Source organism: Neophocaena asiaeorientalis, unplaced genomic scaffold (genome assembly GCF_003031525.2).
Source record: "Neophocaena asiaeorientalis asiaeorientalis breed wild unplaced genomic scaffold, Neophocaena_asiaeorientalis_V1.1 scaffold241, whole genome shotgun sequence".
Classification (NCBI taxonomy): Eukaryota; Metazoa; Chordata; class Mammalia; order Artiodactyla; family Phocoenidae; genus Neophocaena; species Neophocaena asiaeorientalis.
Window position 1 is genome coordinate 1,421,389 of NW_020172287.1, and position 21,950 is coordinate 1,443,338.

General features: G+C 47.1%; 1 protein-coding gene across 1 annotated transcript in view; it reads left to right on the forward strand.

Annotated features, from left to right (window-relative positions):
• ADAMTS2 (ADAM metallopeptidase with thrombospondin type 1 motif 2) overlaps nucleotides 1-21,950 on the forward strand; it is a 238,445-nt gene that overhangs the window by 196,504 nt on the left and 19,991 nt on the right. Inside the window, exons 12-14 of the mRNA XM_024765086.1 lie at nucleotides 13,625-13,770; nucleotides 16,542-16,717; nucleotides 17,869-18,002. Of these exons, the coding sequence (XP_024620854.1) occupies nucleotides 13,625-13,770; nucleotides 16,542-16,717; nucleotides 17,869-18,002 (456 nt within the window). The remainder of the gene's footprint in view (nucleotides 1-13,624; nucleotides 13,771-16,541; nucleotides 16,718-17,868; nucleotides 18,003-21,950) is intronic.

Here is a 21,950-nt window from a genome sequence, read left to right on the forward strand (position 1 = left end):
TGGTGAGGAAGGTGGGCAGATGTGGCCAAAGTACCCTTTCTCACAGAAAACACTGGCTCAGTGATGACCTTTCACTCTTTTTGGTGGTGGGACCCTTAGTTCATTTAGCCCAGTAAAAGCCCCATCATTTTATGTATTAAAAAACAGTCTTGTGCTGACTGAGAGGGTGGAGCTGGGGCTTAGCTCAGCCTGCCCTCGTTCACAAGGAGCATAGGTAGAAAGCTGACCTAGGTGAGGGATTCCTGGTGTGTGTGTGGAGTGGGGCTGGAGGGGCAAAGGGAGAGAGGAGGATGGGAAGGGGGAGAGAGGAGGACGGGAAGGGCACCTCCCAGGGGGCCTATCAGAATCCTCTGCCTCTATGAGTTTCTTATTGCAATGTAATCTTATATTTGGAAAGCAATCATCCTTTGTCTCTCCCTTTCCTGCAAGAACAGCCACAGGGCACAGGAGAGAGGAGAGGCAGAAGGGAGCAGGGGGAAAGTCTAGGCAGGTTGGAGAAATAGCAGGTCATCTCAGGGACCAGGGCTTTGCCAAGCTCAACTGTCCATTTCCGTCCCTCTCTGCCCCCGTTGCAAGACCCCTGGCAGGGGGTCACACAGCACTCAGGCTCTGCCTGGGGTCCTCATGTCCACAGTGGGTCATCCCAAGCGCATTCTCCCCTCTTGGCCTCCAGCACTGGATTATACCCCTGCTTGCTCACAGTTTCCTACACCCACCATTTCCCAGAGACGGAACAATGTATCTATATTCCATCCGCAGAGATGACCTGGGGAGAAGGAACAAAACTACAGATGAGCCAACTCCACTGCCTGCCCCTCAGTTTGATGGCTTTTTCATTGTCTGCCTGGGTTCCCACAATGGGGTGTGAAGGGTGCAGAGTGCATGTGTTGGTGAGATCAAGTGGAGAGGGATGAGGGCCAGTGGGCACACGGCTTTCTCATGGAATCAGGAGTTGTGGGCAGGCATGTTTGGCTGAGAGGGGAGAGGTGAGCCCGTTGCTCTTGGACATAGATGTGGGCAGTGGACCTGAGGATTAGGCTCATCAGTCACCTCGGCTTCACGTTCATCCATCCATCCATGTGTCAGGCTCCCTCTGCCTCCATCAGACCTCGCTGTCTGTGGGGGTTGGCCACGAACGTGACGAGGCAGCCATGACATGGTGGTGAGGAACGGGTTGGGGAGGGGCCTGTCGGGAGCTCAGAGAGGCTTCCTGGTCAGCGGCCCCAGCCAAATCCCAAAGAGTAGAGAGAAGTGGGACCGGTGCTTCAGGCGGGGGGACCTCATTGGGTGGCAGCATGATGAGGATGGCTGGGGAGGGTGGATGAGAGGAGCGTGATGTTTTAAAATATAATGTATTAGTAGAAAAGCTGAGGTACAGTAGGGCCAACAGATCAAGACAATTGCCATTGACAAGAGAGTTTGTTCCTCACAAACCCCAAAGGGAGGGGCCACACCACACCGTGGCAGGAGGGCGAAGGGGGGCTGTCGGGCACACAGGGAAGCATCAGGATCAGTTGGAGAGCAGAGGGCGGCAGGAACTTCGGTTTCTGCAGAAAGGAATGGCAAGGCAAGGTAAGCAGGCTTAGGTTTGGCTGCTGTGAATAATTTCAGTGGGCTCTGGGCCATAGGGGCTGCCCCTAGTTGTCTGGTACCTGACTAGCCCTGGAGTGATTAGGATGGAGGATGGTGGCCTGGAATTTAGGAGCCCTGATGAAGGAGGTGGCTCTGTGTGCTCTGGATTGATAGGTTTGCACTTGAAAATTGCACTCGTGGATGAGTTGTTTACTATTTCTAGGAACTGGCTAACCCTGGGAGGGACAGTGCCCCCAGGGTCAGCAAGGCCCAGAAGTCGAAGCATCAGAATCCAGAAAACAAAAGACCCGATTAACACACACGGCTCCGCAGGAGGCTGGGTGATGGTGGGAGAGAGGGAAGGACTGATTGAACTGACGATGGCTGTTCCCGAGCCTGCTTCATCACCTGACCTGTCCAGGGTGCTGGGGACATGGCTCAGATCTGCTCTCAGACAGGTGCGCCCTGTGGCCACACAGTGTATGCCCTGGATACCCTGGAGGCAGGGTCAGGCCAAGCACAGAGGGTCCCCCCAGGTGCCTCTACCCTGCAGGCCGGGCTGGTGGGCTCACCTTGCCCTCCTTGCCTGAGCCAGGGTCAGGGTCATGGGTGGGGTGCAGATCCAGCTGGGTCAGGATGGCTCCTGCGTCAGTGTGTCTTGTCAGGGAAGAGTCCTTCATGTGTCTCACATTCACCGGCAGTGTCTTGGGGAAGCAACGCCCACCCTAAGTTTTCCTGAATTCAGAAGGACTGTTTCAGAAACATGTGCCACGGTGCTTATCCAGAGTGCAGAGGCCCTGTGATGCCCCATGCTTTGCTGCATAGTTGAGAACTGGCAGACAGGCCTAGCAACAGGGACAGCCCACGGGCTGGGCATGGGAGTTTAAGCCCTGGGTCCTCCCTCCTCATTGTGTGACCTTGAGCCATCCTTTACCCCTTGGGTGAGCCACCTAAGTGTCCCACTCAGTTATCCTCACATCCCAGGCTCCTGGCACATGGTACCAGCTTGGGACATGCTGGCGGGTGGAGAACGGAAACCCAGGATCACAGTGGTTCCGAAATGCTAAATGTGCACTTCCTGAAAAGAACAGTCTGCCTTTCAGGCTTTCAGACCAACCTGGCAGTGTTCCCAGCCCTGCTTAGGTGCACCAGCGCTCTCCGTGGTACTTATCCTGGTACCAGAGGCAGCCCTGGTCAGGATTGTCCATGGGTACGTGTGGGCTCTGAATTCACTCATGACATGTGGCTTTGTGCTTTTAAATGTTTAAACCTCTCTATTGGATGAAATATTTGTAGGCATTTAAACATATGTTTATAAAGCATTTTAATAATATTAAACATGTTTCTTTTATAATAACACTGAGGCATCAGAGTATAAAATTGTTCATTTGGGATAATTGCACTCTTTTAAATGCTCATCATCATCCAGGAGTAAATAAACCAAATATTAGAGGGACAGCTTCTGAGTGGTGGAATGAAGGGTGATTTTCCTGTCTTTCTGCTTTGCCTTGTTTTCATATTTTCTACAGTGCACGTGTGTTGCCTCTGTGCGTTTGGTTGGACCCAAGTCTGCAGAGGAGGTGATCCATCACGCCATAGGCCTGTGGAGTGTCCTGAGTTGTCCCATGCCCAGCTCCCCATTTACAAACTGGGGACCAATTTGTTCAGTGGGGACAGCGGGACCACTATGTGGCCTCCGCCATCCCCCTGGCCCTTGGTTCCCATGCCCACCAGTGATTTAGAGGCTGGACCCCGTCACAACCTTCAGAGGTGCCAGGACCCTTCCCATCCTCTTTGTCTTAGTCCATGGGGGCTGCTATAACAAAAAGCCAGAGACTAGGGTGGCTTAAACAACAGGCACTTATTCCTTACAGTTCTGGAGGCTGGAAATCCGAGATCAGGGTATCGGCATGGTCGGATTCTGGTGAGGGTTGCAGACTGCCATCTTCTCTCCCTGTCCTCACATTTTGGAGAGGGAAATCATCTCTCTCTTGTCTTCTTTTAAAGGCACTAATCTCATTCATGAGGGCTCCACCCTAATCACCTCCCAAAGGCGCCACATTCTAATACCATCGCTTTGGAGTTAGGCTTCAACATGTGAATTTTGGGGCACACAAATATTCAGTCCACAGCATTCCCCTGCCTGGGCCCTCCTCCTTTCCTGCCAGCCCTCCCCTTGCTCCACCAGCTGAGGGGGACACTAGCAAGAATTTCTGTGGGTCTTTCCCTTCCCTGGTTGAGTGAGGGGAGCTCTGAGGTGAGAGATGAGGTAACTGTGGCCCGGAAAGGATGTGAACAGCATCACTGGTGACCTGGAGCCAGGCCTCCCGGACCCCAGGTAGCTCATGACTGTGCTTGTTGGCCATGTGCCCGGGTGCCCAATCTGGTGGTGGTGGAGCCCTTGATCGCTTGCCCAGAGCCCGGGAAGGAGAATCCAGGGAATGGCAGCCTCTGCAGAGCCTCCTGTGCAAAGGCAGGCCTGGGAGTGCTTCAGCTGGTTGGGAGGAGTGAGAGGCCTGTGTAAGGAAGAAGAGGCAAGGTGGGCTCCCAGCAGAGATGTGCACAAATCTAGGGAGACAAGAGCCGAGAACCAGGAGGGATACATGGGAGCAACGTGGGCATGGAGACGGGAGCTTGGCTGCCCTGGAAGTGGGCTCTGAGACAGAGATCTGATGGCAAGGTGTTTCCTGAGGAGCACGCTCAGTATCGACACCTGCAGAGAGAGAGAGTCATTGAACAGTGGTGTGGTCACAACGCAGGTTCAGCCTACCCTGCCCGGCGCTCCGGGCTGGCCTTTCAGAGTTGTCCCCCACCTCGACCTCTGGCCGTGGCTGTCCCCAGGAAAAGGGCATGACTCCGGGCTAGGCAGCTGTCTTTGGCTGAGGGCATTTCCTATAAAGGGATTCAGCTGTCAGCCATGAGCAACAAGCAGCTCTCCACAGCTGGGGTAGTGAGCGTCTCTGTTCTGCAGGGGGATCCCTGCATTACTGCAGGGGTGGGGGAGGAAATGGAGCTAGGGCTTCTTTCACAGAGGAGCTCCCAAAGGCAGCGTGGTCTGTTCAGAGAGCAGTCAGTGCTCCCGTGCCTGGTGTGGCAGTGGGAGATGGAGCAGGGTTGGTGTGTAGGAGCCAGGCCACAGGGCTAGTCTAAATCCTGCAGCAGTGGGGAACCCCAGAAGGTTTTGAGAAGGGAGCAGAGATGGGTTTACCATGAAGCTGACGATGCATAAGCTTCAGGGCCCCATACTTGTATAAGCCCCTTCCAGGGCCCTGGGACAGGCCTCACAATGTGTTCACGTGGTCATATATTTTCACTGACCATAATCGATTAGGATCACTCCTCCTTCCCCTCTGATACATTTCTCCTGTTGACATTAGAGGGGCCGTGGGTGTTTTGTGGCTTTGGCTAAGGATAAATTGGATTTGGGGTATATTTATTGGTTTATTTACATGGCTTTTAGTACCTTATGTGTACGGTTAGGTTGTTGTTTCTATACAGGTGTAAGAATAGCTTCTAGAAATACTCTTACTGCCTCTGTGCCAACTCACCCAGGGTTGTTGCAGAATATGTGCTGTGTTTAGCACAGTCTCCTCAATTGATTGGAGAAAAGGGGCCTCACATATACTACAGGTTGTGATTACTTCTATCTTAGCAATAGTTTGTTTTCTTCTGGGGTTTGTCTTGTAGATGGGACACTAACACAGATCCAACTTGGATACTTCTTTGGAAATGCTAAGTTTAATAAGATGGTTTGTTTATTTAAAAACTGTCCAGACCTCCAAACATACACATTACAAAACACAAGGAGCACTAAAAATAATTTTCAAAGTCCAGGAGAGAAACCTGAATGCAGATGGGATGCAAAAAGTTTATTCAAAATGTTGATAAAGCTGTTACTAGTTTAACTGCAATTTTGAAAGTTGTTTCAGAATGCTTCAATAAAGTAAGGGAGAAACGACAGACTTCTGATTTAGATATAAGTATAAAGATACCTTCTTTTACCATTTTCAAATATATTTATTAAAGAAAATTCAGATAAAAATCAGTAGAGGGCTTCCCTGGTGGCGCAGTGGTTGGGGGTCCGCCTGCCGATGCAGGGGACGCGGGTTCGTGCCCCGGTCCGGGAAGATCCCACGTGCCACAGAGCGGCTGGGCCTGTGAGCCATGGCCGCTGAGCCTGTGCATCCAGAGCCTGTGCTCCGCAACGGGAGAGGCCACAACAGTGAGAGGCCCGTGTACTGCAAAAAAAAAAAAATCAGTAGAAAATAAATAAAAGTTTAAAATGAGTAAAGAAATCAGTAGCAATAAATCTGACTTCAAAAATTTAATTATAACGAAATAAGTTTTCAGATCAAACTAAAGCATTCATTAGGAGGAAGAGATAAATATCAAAGCGAAATAAGTAACAGGCTCTTGAAGCATTTAACAATGCAGTTAATGAAGAGGAGGGAATCAGATGAACACATTGGAAAAGCATTTAAACTTCTTTCTGATTTTGACATGAAATGTTGACAACATCAAAGGCAATGTAAAGCTCAGAATATTGCCCCTACAGTAAGAATGTTGACAGCAACAGTTACTGAGTTGCTAATCCAAAAAGCATTTTAAATCAGGCTCTGACCAAGAAAACCTGAAATACCCTGAAATCCATATCCAGAAGCACACTAGATAGCAAATTTGATCATCTACGTGTTCACATAACATCACCAGTAACTTCTCTAAATTACTGAAAATTAAAAAATATTTTGCTCAACCTCCTAGAGCAGGCTAGAGCACACATACCAACTCCACCTGCCACCTGTTTTATTTTCCCCTAACAGTTTCATCAAGATGTGACTCACATTTAAATTCACCCATTTAAAATGTACAATTCAATGGTTTTCAGTATATTCACAGAGTTGTACAGCCATCACAACAATCAAATTCTGGAACATTTTTTTTTTTTAAACATCTTTATTGGGGTATAATTGCTTTACAATGGTGTGTTAGTTTCTGCTTTATAACAAAGTGAATCAGCTATACATATACATCTGGAACATTTTTTGTCACTCCAAAGCGAAGCCCCGTAACCATTAGCAGTCACTGCGATTCATCCCCCCTCCCCCTTAATCCTCGGCAATCACTAGTCTACTTTCTGTCTCCTTAGATTTGCCTCTTCTGAACATTTCATACAAATGGAATTGTACAATGTGCATCCTTCTGTGACTGGCTTCATTCAGTTAGCATAATGTTTTCATGGTTCATCCAGGTTATATTATGTGTCAGTACTTTATTCCTTTTCGTTGCTCTATAATAATTCATTGTATACATATACTGTTTTTTATTTATCCATTTATTAGTTGATGGACATTTGAGCTGCTACCTCTTTTCAGCTATTATGAGAAATGCTGCTATCAACATTCGTGTCCAAGTTATTGCATGGATGTATCATTTTTCTTGAATATGTGTCTAGGAGTGGAATTGTTGGCTCTTACAGTAACACTATTTTTAACATTTTGAGAAACTGCCAAACTCGTTCCCAAAGCAGCTGTACCTTTTTACATTCCTACTAACAATTTCTCCACATCCTCACCAAAACTTATTACCTGTGTTTTTATTATAACCATCCCAGTGGATGTGAAGTGTTATCTCATTGTGGTTTTGAGCACCTTTACATGGACTTAATGGCAACTTGTATATATCTTTTTTGGATAAATGTCTATTCATTATCCTTTGCTTATTTTTTAATTGAGGTATCTTTTTATTATCAAGTTATAATCTTTCTTTATACATTCTGGGTACAAATCCCTTCTCAGACTGCTCAGATATATGGTTTGCAAATATTTTCTCCCATTATGTGGGTTGTCTTTTCACTTTCATGATCGTATCATTTGATGTACAAAAGCTTTTAATTTTGGTGAAGTCCAATTTAGATATTCTTTCTTTTGTCACTCGTGTTTTGGTGTTGTAACTAAGAAACCATTGCCATTAGGTCAAGAAGATGTATTCCTGCTCTTGCATTTGGATCTATGATCCATTTTCAGTTAATATTTGTGTAAGGTGTGAGGAAGGAGTCCAGCGTTATTCTTTTGCATGTGAATATCCAGTTGTCTCAGCACCATTTGTTGAAGAAGCTATTCTTTTTCCATTGAATCACTTGGTACCTTTGTTAAAAATCAGTTGATCATATGTAAAGGTTCTTTTAGGGACTCTGCATTCTGTTCCATGTATAATTTTGTCTGTCCTTATGGCAGGGCCACACTGTCTTGATTATTGTAGTTTTGTGGTAAGCTTTGAAATACAGAAGTCTGAGTCCTTCCACTTTGTTGTTTCTAAAGATTGTTTTGGCTATTTCTGATCCTTTGACATTTGATATGAATTTTAGGAGCTGTTTCTCAATTTCTGCAAAATTCCAGCATAAGTGTTGCATTGAATCTACAGATCAGTTTGGGGAGTACAGGCATCCCTCGTTTTATTGGACTTTGCTTTATTGTGCTTTGCAGACATTACTTTTTTTTTTTTTTACAAATTGAAAGTTTGTGGCAGCCCTGCATTATCAGTTGATGGTTACCATATTTTAGCGATAAAATATTTTAAATTAAGATATGTACATTGTTGGGCTTCCCTGATGGCACAGTGGTTGAGAGTCCGCCTGCCGATGCAGGGGACACAGGTTCGTGCCCTGGTCCGGGAAAATCCCACATGCCGCGGAGCGGCTGGGCCCATGAGCCATGGCCGCTGAGCCTGCGCATCTGGAGCCTATGCTCCGCAAGGGGAGAGGCCACAACAGTGAGAGGCCCGCATACCGCAAAAAAAAAAAAGATATGTACATTGTTTTTTTAAGACATAATGGCACACTTAATAGACTACAGTATAGTGTAAACATAACTTTAACATGCACTGGGAAACCAAAAAAATTCACGTGACCCTCCTTATTTTGATATTTGCTTAATTGTGGTGGTCTGGAACCGAACCAGCAGTATCTCTGAGGTATGACTGTGCTGCCATATTAAACTCTGATCCATGAACATGGGATGTCTTTCCATTTACTTAGATCTTCGGTTTCTTTCGACAATGTTTTGTAGTTTTCAGTGTACTAGTTTTGCATTTTTTTCTTCAATTTATTCCTAAGGTTTTTTTCCTTTTCTTTTTTCTTTTTTTTGATGCTATTGTAAATAGAATTGTTTTCTTTTTTTAACTCAAAATACTTCTAATTTCTTAGTTGAATTACAATGTTATGTTACTTACTGCTGTACAGCAAAGTGACTCAGTTATACAAATATGTATATATATATTCTTTTTCATATTCTTTTCCATTATGGTTTATCACAGGATATTGAATATAGCTCCCTGTGCTATACAGTAGGACCTTGTTGTTTATCCATTCTATATATACCAGTTTGCATCTGCTAATCCCAAACTCCCAATCCAACCCTCTCCCACCCCCCTCCCCCTTGGCAACCACCAGTCTGTTCTCTATGTCCCTGATAGAACTGTTTTCTTAATTTCATTTTCAGTTCATTCATTGCTAGTTTATAGAAATACAATAGATTTTTGTATATTGACCTTGAATCCTGCAATCTCACTGAACTTTTAAAATTAACTTTAATAGTTTTTTAGTGGTTTCCGTAGGACTTGCTATATAGAAGGTCAATTCATCTGCAAATAGAGATAGTTTTACTTCTTCCTTTCCAATCTGGATGCCCTTTACTTCTTTTTCTTGCCTAATTGTCCTGGCTAGAATGTTCAGTACAATGTTGACTAGAAGTGGTGTGATCAGACACCCCTGTCTTGCTTTTGATTAGGGGGAAAGCATTCATTCTTTTACCATTAAGCATGATGTTAGCTGAGGTATTTCACTGATGTCCTTTATCAGCTTGAGGAACTTCTAGTCCTGTCTTTTGAGTGCTTTTTTCAGGAAAGGATGTTGGATTTTGCCAGTTTTATCTTTTGAGTCTTGAGGTAATCATACAGTTTTTCCTTTATTCTGATGATATGGTTTATTACATTGATTGATTTTCAGATGCTAAACCTTGAATTCCTAGGATAAATTTCACTTGGTAATGGTGTATAATCTTTTACTATGGATTTGATTTGCTAGAATTTTGTTGAAGAATTTTTAAGTCCATTTTCATGAGATATTTTTCTATAGTTTTTGTCTTTTGATATCTTTGATTTTTGTATTGGGGTAATATTATCCTCATAGAATGAATTGGGAAAATCTTCTCTTCCATTTTTTGAAAGAGTTTTTGAAGGATTGGTATTAGTTTTTTTAAGCGTTTGGTAGAATTTATCAGTGAAGTCATCTGGCTTTGGCTATTTTTTGTGAGAAGTTTTAAATCACTAATTCAATCTCTTGTTATAGGTCTATTCCAATTTTTAGATCTTATTAAATCAGTTTTGGTAGTCTGTGTCTTTCTAGAAATTTGTCCATTCCAGAACTCTGTCTTTTCATGTGGATTTGAATTATTCTCTGGTGTCACTTGCTTTCAGCCTAAATAGCTTCCTTTAGTATTTCTTTTTTTACAATTTTATTGGAGTATAGTTGATTTACAGTGTTGTGTTAGTTTCAGGTGTGTAGCATAGTGATTCAGTTATACATATACATATATTCATTCTTTCTCAGTTTCTTTTCCCATATAGTTTATCATAGAATATTGAGTAGAGTTCCCTGTGCTATACAGTAGGTCCTTGTTGGTTATCTCTTTTATATATAGTAGTGTGTGTATGTTAATCCCAAACTCCTAATTAAGTATTTCTTATATGGCAGGTCTGCTAGCGATGAATTCTCCCAGTTTTTGTTTATCTGGGAATATTTTTATTTCACTTTCGTTGTTGAGAAGTAGTTTTGTTGGATATGATTCTTGGTTGACACCACTACCTCTGGCCTCCATTATTTCTGATTAAAGTCAGCTGTTAATCTTATTGGGCTTCCAGTGAGTCATTTTTCTTTTGCTTCTTCTGACATTTTACCTTTGTCTTTCTATATTTGACTATATTGTGTCTGGGTGTGGATTTCTTTGCATTTACCTTACTTGGTTAAATCTCTTGGATGTGTATGTTAATGTTTTTAATAAAATTTTGGAAGTTTTCAAACATTATTTCTTTGAATATTTTCTACTCCTTTCTCTGTGTCCTCTCCTTCTGGCACTTTTACTGTGCACATTTCAGTGAACTTATGGTCTTCCATGTTTCTCAGAGGCTCTGTTCATTTTTCTTTATTTTTTCCCCCCTCTTCTCTTCAGATTGCATAATTTCTATTGATCTATATTCAAGTTCATGGAGTCTTCTGTCAGCTCAAATCTACTACTGAGCCCTCTAGTGAATTTTTCATTTGTTTTTAAACTACATAATTTCTTTTTCTTTTTTTTTTCTTTTTGTTTGTGTTTTTTTAGTTTCTATCTCTTTCCTGATGCCATTTGGTGAGGCATTGTTCTTTAGACATGGTTTCCTTTTGTTCTTTGAACATATTTATAATAGCTATTTTGAAATTTTTGTCTGCTAATTCTAACATTTGGGACTCCTCAAAGGCAGCTTCTGTTGCCTGCTTACTTTCCTGTGTATAGATTTCACTTTCCTGTTTCTTTTCACGTCTCAGAAATTTTTGTTGAAACTGGACATTTTAGATGATACATTGAAGAAACTCTGGGTAGTGATTCCCCTAGACCTTGTTGTGCTGTTGTTTGCTTGTTTACCTGTTTATTTCTTTAGTGACTTGGATGCACTGTTTCAATAAATTTTATTTGCCCTGCAGCATGCAGCTGTTGATATTGCCCCTCAGAGATCACAGCCTTGGGCATATGCATAGTCACCCAGGCCACACAGCTTCCCACCTCCACCCCCAGAACAGTGGGATTAGCCAGGTTCTGTCTCTTTCTTTGATCTTCCAGCTAAACTTCTGGCTGTTCTGCCTCTATTGTTATCACACCCAATTAGCTTTCACTAGCTGCTAGCTGATGCTGTATTGTTTTTGATACAGTTGCCCTGGGGTACAACTTGTCTACAGCCTGACCTAATCAGATTCTGGACCCTTCACAGAGGCAGGGTGTTACCAATATTTGAGGCTTGCTCAGACTCCAGGAGGGCTCTTAGCTGTCTTTTCCCTGGTTACACTTCTAGTTAGTTTACCATTTTACTTGCTGCTTACTAGTATTGTGGAGCTACTGGCCTCCTCTTAGTTGCTCACTACCAAGATTTCTATTGTTTTTGACAATGCCCTTAGGCATGAACTTCCTCATGCTCTGTTCCAAATAAAGTTAGTCCTCTTAGGGTGAGCTGTGGAGCTCTCAGTTCTGCCTCTCCCTCTGGGAAGACTACTGCACCACTGCGCTGGAGCTAGGAGCAGGGTGGTCCACTTAACAGAGTGACACTCCTGGTCTACGAATAGATCACTGGATAGAGATAGTAGCTTCTAGTCTTCTTGGTTTTTCCCTTTCAGCATGGAACCTCTGCCCTACAAGGAAGCCAGAGAAGGGGCTGCTAGAGTACTGTATTCTTGGTTTGCCATACCTGGAGTAGAGCCTCCCGTCTGGGAGTGAGGACTGGGTGGGCAAAGGGAGTTCCCTGACTGGAACAGATTTTCTGCAGCACAGTGTTGGGAGGTATGGGAGATGCCAGTGGCCTGCCTTTCCCAGGGTGAAACTATAGCCCTAGACTGGGAGCTGAGGAGACGAAGACCTCTGTCTTTTAGGCAGTAAAGCCTCCATCACACTGAGATGGGGAAGGAATGGGAGAGGGTTGTGGCTCAAATGTATAGACTTTTACTATTCTTACCAAGATTTAGTAAATTCTCTCCATTTGTTGTATTGACCTTAGGACAATTTCCAGATACTTTATTTTTTTTAATTGAAGTATAGTTGATTTACAATATTGTGTTAGTTTCAGGTTTACAGCAAAATGGTTCCGTTATGTATATTCTTTTTCAGATTCTTTTCCATTATAGGTTATTAAAAAATATTGAATATAGTTCCCCATGCTATACAGTCAGTAATTGTTGTCCAGATAATTTAAATGGTTTGTTTAGAAAATAATTTTCACCAGTTAAATAGTTGTTTTACTGAGGAGCGGGTTCACCAAGTTTCTTACAGCTCCATTCTAGAAGTTTCCATTTGCTGCCTGCTTTTGTAAACAAAGTTTTATTGGAATGCAGCCATATCCATTCATTTATATGTTGTCTGTAGCCACTTTCATGCTCTAATGGCAGAGTTGAATAGTTGAAATAGTGAGCATGTAGCCTGCAAAGACTAAAACAGTTACTATCTGGCCCTTACAGAAAAAGCTTGCTGAGGGATGACTGCATTGTCTTTCTATCCTCCCTATGGAATACAATCCTACAAAATTATTGTCATATGAAGAGGGCATGAAAGAGTATACAGTTAGAACTGCAGGAAATGTTGTGTCCATCAATCAATCTGAAAAAAATCATTGTTCTCTGTTTTTGGTGGTTTGCGGTATTTGTCAGTTTTTGAATTTTTTGTTTTATATTTTCTAATTCTAAATCAATATTCCAGTTTATACCAAACTTAGTATTTTTAATTTTGCAATCTTATTCAAATGGGCCCTAAATTGTATAAGCTTCCTCTCTGGACTAGTGATAGATTCAAGTTGTAGACCTGAGTTTCCTCTACTCCAGTGTTCTACTTACTGTATTCATGAATTTTTACCATGTCAACATATCACCTATCCTTTGTCTCCATATTTCTTTTAAATTGCTTATTTTTACTTAAACAGTAGACCTTACATGTCTCTAGAGTCACTGGCTTGATGTGCCACTTACATCTTTATGAATGGCGCTGTGTGGGCACACCAGGCCGGGGGTTTCATCCTGCAGACACGGTGTGGGGTGGGCTTTGGCTGCGGGGACAGAGTAGGCTGAACAAGGCACTGAGGATGGTGGGAGACCAGGGTGGTGGTCGGGGGAAGCTGGGTGGGCCAACACCTTACCATGCCTCCCAGCGAAGTTCTGAGCTTCTAGGGGTGAGTAGGGCCTGTTCTCCCTGTGCCTCGAGGGCCAGGCAGTCATCACGGGCACTGCAGCTGAAGGGTGGGGGGCATGTGACCTTCTGTCTTTCAGCACTGCTTTAAAGGACACTGCATCTGGCTGACACCTGACATCCTCAAACGAGATGGCAACTGGGGCGCCTGGAGTCCCTTTGGCTCCTGCTCACGTACCTGCGGCACAGGTGTGAAGTTCAGGACCCGTCAGTGCGACAACCCACAGTGAGTTGGCCCTGATGTTTCCCAGCCTTCCTTGGTGGCAGCTGCGGTCCCCAAGGGCCCTTGCTAGCCAACCCTATCCTGCAAGGCCCCTGCGGATGTCAGTTCTGGAGACGATGTGAGGGCAGGCAGCTCTGGCCCCTTCTCATCTTACTGGGAGGGACTGAGACTTAGAGAGTGGAGGGCTCATGCCACATAGCCTGCTGGGGCCAGAGCCAGCTCTGGAGACTTGGAAACCTGGTCTTCTGACCTGGTGGCCTAGGGCCATTCCTCCCACTTGGCCTGCATCCTACTCTAGACACCGACCTCCTCTGCTCTTCTTGGTTGAGGGCATCAGGAATAGGAGGTGAGGGCTTCCCTGGTGGCGCAGTGGTTGGGAGTCCGCCTGCCAATGCAGGGGACACGGGTTCGTGCCCCAGTCCGGGAGGATCCCACATGCCGCGGAGCGGCTGGGCCCATGAGCCATGGCCGCTGAGCCTGCGTGTCCGGAGCCTGTGCTCCGCAACGGGAGAGGCCACAACAGTGAGAGGCCTGCGTACCACAAAAAAAAAAGAATAGGAGGCAGAACAGAGATGGGGCAATGGGGATAAAGAGGAGGGCTCTCTCGGTCCCCAGGATGCTGGGAGCCTGAGCAGGAGAGCAGCTGTTTGCAATCAGGCAAGAGGCAGGGTCAGTGACATGCCACCCAATCCCAGCTGCCCAGGGGAGAAACAGCCTGGAGAGGATGCCTGAAGGCCCGCTGGACTCCCACCTCCATCCATGCTCCCCACCCTGCCTCCCAGGCAGTGCTGGGTGAGGACTTCCAGGTTCTGGTCCAGGGTGCACAGTCAGAAGAGCAGATCTGGCCTGACAACCCCTCTCTCCCCCCACCAGGCCCTGACTCCTCGTGGTGTCTGATGCTGGGCTCTTGGGGTCCAGGGGACTCACCCCCAGGTCTGGCCCTGGGGGAGATCATGCAGGTTCTGGGTGTTCTATGTTCTGTCCCTCCCCACCTGCGCACTCTAGGGATTTTCTTACCCCTCTGGCTGGTTCAGCCTTCTTGGTGGCAGCAAGGGACAGGGGCAGCAGTGACGTGAGCAAAACTGCCAGAACTGCCTGCCATTCCATCTGTTCACAAACACCGTTGGGCCTGGAGAGTAGCTAACCCCTGGTCAGTGCCAGCATTCCGTGCACATCAGTGACCATCAGACAACACAGATGTGCCACACAGAGCTCTGAGCACGGTTCATTTATGCCAGCCTCACTTGCATCTGTGGGGAATACGCACAGCTGCAGCGCCCAGAGCATTTCAGAGCCCACAGGCCCCACAGCAATGCCAGTGTGCCCCGTGGGCCTCCCCTCTCGTGTGTCCTCCTGAAGATGACAGCTGGGCCTTATGCTGCCCCATCTTTAGTTGCTGCTCCCTGGCTCAGTAGCTTTTCCTGGGACACTGTGGCCAGTGTGAAGACTCCTGAGGTTCCCAGCTGGGCCCCCGCTCACTGGATTGAGTTCCCTCTGTGTTCTTTGCCTCGCCACTCTTTTGATTGCAGAACTGCAAACAATCTACAGCATGAGCTCAAGCTCTTCAATTTCTCTTCCTCCCTGGCCTCCCCTGAATTCTCCAACTCACATTCTCTTTTGGAATTATCGTGGATTTCCATTTGAATCTGTATGGCTCCTGTCTGGGCTGGCCGGGGCTCCAGCGACAGCCCGACCCCTTCCTTCTTTTTCCTGCTGCACGATGCCCCTGGGCTCCCCAACCTACACCCAGGGCTGCACCCCCTCCTGGTGATGCCCTGGTTGGTATTGTCATTGGTCTGTGGTCCCATCAGTGGCCCTGATGTAAATCTCAAAATCACCCTTTCTTTCATGGTCCCCATCAAACACTGAGGCTTCTTGGTTCTTTCTCCACAAATTTCTCAGATTGTTATTTCCACCGACTTCCCCTGAGAACATGGCACTGTGCAAGGAGCCTCATGGAAGCCAGCCCCTTCCATCATTCACTCTACAGTGCTATATGCTATACATCCATCATCACAGCAGAACATGACTTTTGCCCAAGTCTCAGGGGGGGCCTTGGGTTCTGCTTGGCTGAAGCTCCCCAGCTCCTCCCAGGGTGCTGACCTGCCACGCCCCATCACCCTGCCTGCCATGGGCACCTGTTGGCCACCAGCTGGTGCCTTTCCTGTGGGGTTAGTACTTTGTGGACTGCTGGTGTTCTCAACAAAGTAAGGAAATTACAGAAACATGGCCCAAGTTTTCTTGAGGTGGAGGAAAGCTGGAGATGGAGTGTCCACTGTGTACCTGACACTTGTTAAGAACACTTGTAACAAGATTCCACTACTTCAGAATTGCTCTGAGTTCCCAGCATGTGTGAGGCCCACGCCCAGGCCCAGATGTAGGGGAGCTCACGCAGCTCCACCACCCTGGGGCTTATGGCCGGAGGCACAGCAGAACCTAAACACCCTGTTACAGCTCACTGTTGGTTCACCGCCACAGCTACAGGAGCTGGGATGGGGTGGGGGGTGCACAGGGGCTGAGTAGATGCTCCCTTCCCATGGGACCCCCGAGAGAGGATTACCAGTGCCTTCTACAGTGATGCTCCAAGGCCCTGGAGGCTGGGGGATAGCCCAGGTCCTGCGGCTGGGACAGGGCAAGGCCGCGTCCCTTCACTCAACAGAGCTGCCCCCTGACCCTCAAGGATCAGGGATTCCCCCCAGATCCCACAAGTGGCACCCCATGTGCTGGCCTCTTCCTGGCACCGAGCTGCAAGACCTTTCTGTTTTCTCCTCCAGCCCAGCCAATGGGGGCCGCACCTGCTCAGGCCTTGCCTACGATTTCCAGCTCTGCAATTCCCAGGACTGCCCTGATGCCCTGGCTGACTTCCGTGAGGAGCAGTGCCGGCAATGGGACCTATACTTCGAGCATGGTGACGCCCAGCACCACTGGCTGCCCCACGAGCACCGGGATGGTGAGCCCTAAGGGGAGTGGGCATTCAGTGTACAGGCCAGGGCTCACTGGACCACTGATTCTGCATGGGCATGCCAGCAGAGTCCACCCTGGGCAGGGTGGCTGCCGGCTTGGGGCTCACGGCAGGACTGCAATCCCAGAAGAGCCAGACAACTGCACCTGGCCAAGGATGCAGCGAAGAGGGCGGGGCCCAGCTGGCCCCAGGCTCCTGTGCTCGCCACCCAGTGGGCAAGGCTAGCGTTGCGCCTTTACCCTGGCTCAGCCATGAGGCGGAGGGCAGGGGCGGAGCCTGCCAAGGAATCAGGTTACTTCTGACCTCTCATCTTTCAGTGGGAGCTCTCAGTTCCAAGTGACTTGAACTGGTTTAAGCATCAAAAGGCATTTGTTGGCTCCTAGAACTGAAAAGTCTGGTAGTTTCAAGCATGAGAGTGTTTATATTTCATTTGGGTCCCCCTCCCACTAAATGACAGAGAAACACAGTTTCTCTTCCTTCCAGGCATTGGGCAGAGGAGGGGAGTGGGGACTGGGGCATGCTCTGCTGTCTCCATCACCCCATGTGTGTCACACCGGCTGAGCACCTGTTGCAAGCCCCACATGTGCATTCAAAGAGGCGGTGCCAGAGCAGACAGATCCCCCTCTCAGAGCGAGGCTTTGGTCTGGCGAAAAATCAAATAATGACGTGGTGTCATAGTGACCATGGAGGTAAATGCTGAGAAGGGAAGGTGCCAGAGACCCGAGACTGAATCAGGGGGCATGTTATTTGGGGTTTCAGAGGTTGACTGAAAAGGGTCTCCAGGTAGAGACCTGGCGAACAGCCATTTTCCCTTCCCCTCGATATGGGGGTCTCTGGGCAGGGCCTCGGTAATCTGAGACCTGGCTGCACCAGCAACAGCCTGGCTCAGTTGGGAAAAGCTCTTCCTAAGTCCCACACAACAGGGCCATGAAGGGGGGTGCAGTTCTCTGCCCCCTTTCGCTTTCTCTCCCGGCCCAGGGCAGGCATGTAGGGGGCTGGGTGAATCATAAGAAGACCCTCCTGGGTGAGAGTTTCTCCTTGCAGGGTGCTTCCCTTTAGCAAACTTGGGAAGGAAACTGCAAGCAAAGTGAGCGGTGCAGCTGGCCCTCCTCACCAACACCCCACTGCTTCCCTTCCAGCCAAAGAGAGATGCCACCTCTACTGTGAGTCCAAGGAGACTGGGGAGGTGGTGTCCATGAAGCGCATGGTGCATGATGGGACGCGCTGTTCTTACAAGGACGCCTTCAGCCTCTGCGTGCGCGGGGACTGCAGGGTGAGTGCCACGAGGCCAGTGCGGTGCCACAGGAGCAAGGGCAGCTGCAGCTCACGGCCTCCGCTTTCTGGGGCTTTGGGAGGATTCACTGAGGTTGAGCTTGCAAACAGCATCTAGATCAGGGCAGGCTCTCAGCAAATGTTGGTTCCCACCCCCTGCTCCCTGCTGCCCTGCTCCATGACAAGCGTTCTCAGACTCGAGTCTGAGGAACCACCTGAGGAGCTCAGGGCCCCACCTCAGAGATTCTGCTTACGTAGCTTGAGGCTGTGGCCCAGAGCATCAGTTTTACCAGTTTTACCAGGTGATCTTGATGCACATGGTCCCTGGGGGACCCCTTGTGAAGCACTGCCATGTCCTTGCACTCCTCTGGGCACTGGACAGCTTACCCTCGATCAGGGTGGCCCACCATGGCTCTCGTTGGTTTGGCTCTTTGTAGAAATGCCCTGCTGTGTTTTCTGTTACTTTATTGTCTTTGGCTTCGATCTTAGGCTGTTACAAGAGACAACTGTGGGGCACACTCGGCATAAAATAGTAACATGAGTGCAGAACTGGCCCGTCCCCTAGAAATACCTGGAAGCCTCTGTGTAGATGAGACTGATTGTAGGTGTCAAAGAGGCTGATTCTCATCTTACCTTCCTGAGAAACGGGCATCCTCAGGATGTCCCTGGCAGAGAGCCTGGCAGAATGCCACAGGGCCCCTGGCGGAGACGGGTGAGGCTGGAAGAGCAGGGAGGTGGGGTGTGGAGTAGCTGGAGGCAAGCTCAGGGATTCTCTCCAGCCACGTGATTTCAGTAGGACTGCAGCCAGCAGGGAGCGCAGGCCATACAGTCTGCTCACACTCCAAACACTCAGCCAAATACTTAAAGACAGCAGTGTCTCCCCTGTACCTGAGGGGTTTTAATTGATGGAGGTGACCAAATGATGACACAGAGAAGTCAGTGCCATTGGAAGAAGAACTTACATTTCCTGAGGGAAGGGTATGGCATGCTGTGCAGGGCCACATGGAGAAGCACCAGATTCAGCTGCGAGGCAGAGGGAGCAGGAGAAAGTCTGGGCCAAAGCTTTTATTGGGGTTTCCATGGGAAAGGCAAGGCAAGCAGAGTAAACAGCTTGGGATTGGCCAGTTTGAATAATTCTGGCAGGAGTGGTCTCTAGATTCCTGGTATCTGACCCTGGGATGATTTAGGGCAGAGACATATTGGCTTAGTGTGTGAGAGTTTGATAAAGGGAGGAATCAGTTGGTTTGTGTATGAAAGGTGTGCTTCCATTGCTGTCCCTAAGAACTGGCTAGCTCTTCTTGACTAGCAAGATTTTTAAGATGTCAAAACATCATAACACACAGAAAATATTAAAAACTCTGATTAAGAGAGGCCGTAGCATGGGAAACATTTAGTAGTGGAAGTAGCTTTAGATGGCAACTGTGCGTATGGTACAAACATAACAGGGACGTAGGAACACTAATTCACCCTCTTGGTTAGTGGGCGTGTCTAGAACTTCACTCCTGACATTGACAACTGGAGAAGAATAGGGTATTTTATTAATTAATGGTGACTTTGAACAGATAACAGTAGAATGATAGCGTTTTGCATAATTAGAAAATGTTTACATTTATATATGGTCACATTGCAAAAGTTAGAAAACAAAGGAGACAGAAAGAACGAAAACACACAAAGGAAATGGGAGTGATAAGATGAAATGTAGGAGTCCTCACAATACATGTGAATGTGAAACTCTTAAAAGAATCTAATATCCAAGTGGATGCTGTCAATGAGAGAATATCAAAACACAATGACTCAGGAAGTTTCAAAGAGAAATGATAGCAAAAGACATGTCAGGAGAATAAAGACAGACACACACACACACACACACACACAGAGCAGGGAATCAAGAATTAAATGAGGCCATAAAGATTCTGATTCCAATCCCAGTTTGGGGTATTTTCCCCTACATGTCCAACAAGCAATCCTCTGACACCAGCTGGATGTTGTGGGCTGAAAAAAATTGCATAATGTGAGAGATGTTAGTTAAGTTTTATGTGGGGCAAAATGAGGACTATAGCTCTGAGGAACTGCTCCAAAGAGGTAAGCGGAGGTCAGTATTATACGTGATTTTAGTGAAAGCGGGTACGTGCAGTCAAGCACACATTGTGGCAGAGGCTTGCTGCTGGTCACCAGGAGCTGATGTCGCCATTAATGATTTTGGTGCTTTCTTAGATAGAAGATGCAAGAATTTATGGGTTCATAAAATCTTCTCCTGAAAATATCTAACTCTCTGAAGGCCTGTTCTGCCAGTTTTTCCCAGAGCACAAGAGTGCCTCATTCTTGATCTCCACCCTGAACTTTCTGGCGTGTTGAAGGTCAGCGACTGCAGTGGCTAGTGACCTAATCCTTGTAGAAGCAGAAGGCAAGTGCCAATTTTTAGTTGGCAGTGTCCTAAAATTTAACTCAGTTCTGACACTACCTACCCAGAGATAGCATCAGATCCCACAAGTTAAGGCCTCAGTCCTATAAGAAGGCCCCCTGCCTTCAGATGCCAATCACAAGTCCAGGTTGTCACCTGTGCTTCTGATTAACAGGCTCTAGATTGGAGGTTCCAACAACCCCTTCCTTGGGTTCAATTAATTTGCTAGAGTGACTCTTAGAACTCAAAAAACAGTTACTAGATTACCAGTTTATTATAGAGGGATATAGCTCAGGAACAGGCAGATGGAAGATGCTTAGGGTAAGGTATGTAGGAAGGAATGGAGCTTCCAGGCCCTTCCAAAGCATGCTGCTGTCCCCAAATGTTCACCAACCCAGAAGCTCTCCAAACCCCACCCTTCTGGGTTGTTATGGAGACTTCATTACAGGCATGACTGACTAAATAATGGGTCACTGACCACCTACTCAACCCCCCCCCAATAAAGACAGCTTTATGGCTCTCACCACAGAAAATTCCAAGGGTTTTAGGAGGTCTAGCCAGAAACTGGATGAAGACCAAATATATATATATATCATAAATCACAATATCACAACTGCCCTGGCTGGACAGGAGGTTCTCCCCTCCCTCCCTTCCTCTCCCTCCTCCCCTCTTTCTCTTCCCTCCTCCTCAGCATCAGCTTCATCCTTCAGGCAACGTGTGACTGTTTACAAAGACCATATCCTCTCATCTGGGCAACAGCCCTGGCAGGCCTTGCTGCTCTGACTCCATGTCACAAATGTGGAAACAAACTCGAAGTTTCTCTGAGACTGCATTGCCAGGAAGTGGCTCTGTAGCCCCTTCATAGTCTAGAGACCCTGCCCTCAAAGGTCTTTGTAAGACAAAAGTCAGAAATCAAAGAGCAAAACTAACAGAATATTGTGAAGCAATAAAAAAAAATTTTTTTAAGTGTGTATTTTAAGAAAGCGAAAATAAAATACGAAAAAGATGTATCAAAAAAAATAAATAAATCAAAGAGCAAAGGGAAAGGAAGCAGTCTCACAAGAGGCGGTGATAGGAGGATCCTGAGGGGTGAATTGGCTCTGGGCTTTCTGGCAGCCAGGGCAAAGAGGGAAACCTGTGGTGCTATGGTGCACTCAGATCAGACGGCGAGCAGACCAGCTAGGAGAGGTTGTCTTCCCTGCTGAGTGTGGTCACGGATATGAAAGTGGCCTCAGGCAGTGTGTTCAGACCCAGGGTCTGCTCCCTGCAGAGCTCTGGGGCCCTGGGAATGGTGTGCTATCGGCAGGGCTATAGAGAGTAACAGAACCGGAATTTGTTACTGCCTCTGCCAGGTGGCCCTGGGCAAGGAACGTCCCTGCTCTGTGTGGAACAATTTTCAATACTAGAGTGGACAGTGTTGAGAGGATTGGTTGAGAGAATGAAGGCAAAAGTGTTCTTACCAACTCTTGTCACCTCCTTCCCAGACACCCTGAGACAGACTGAAGAGGACATTGTTCTTGGGGGCAGTGTGAGGGAGGGACATCTTGG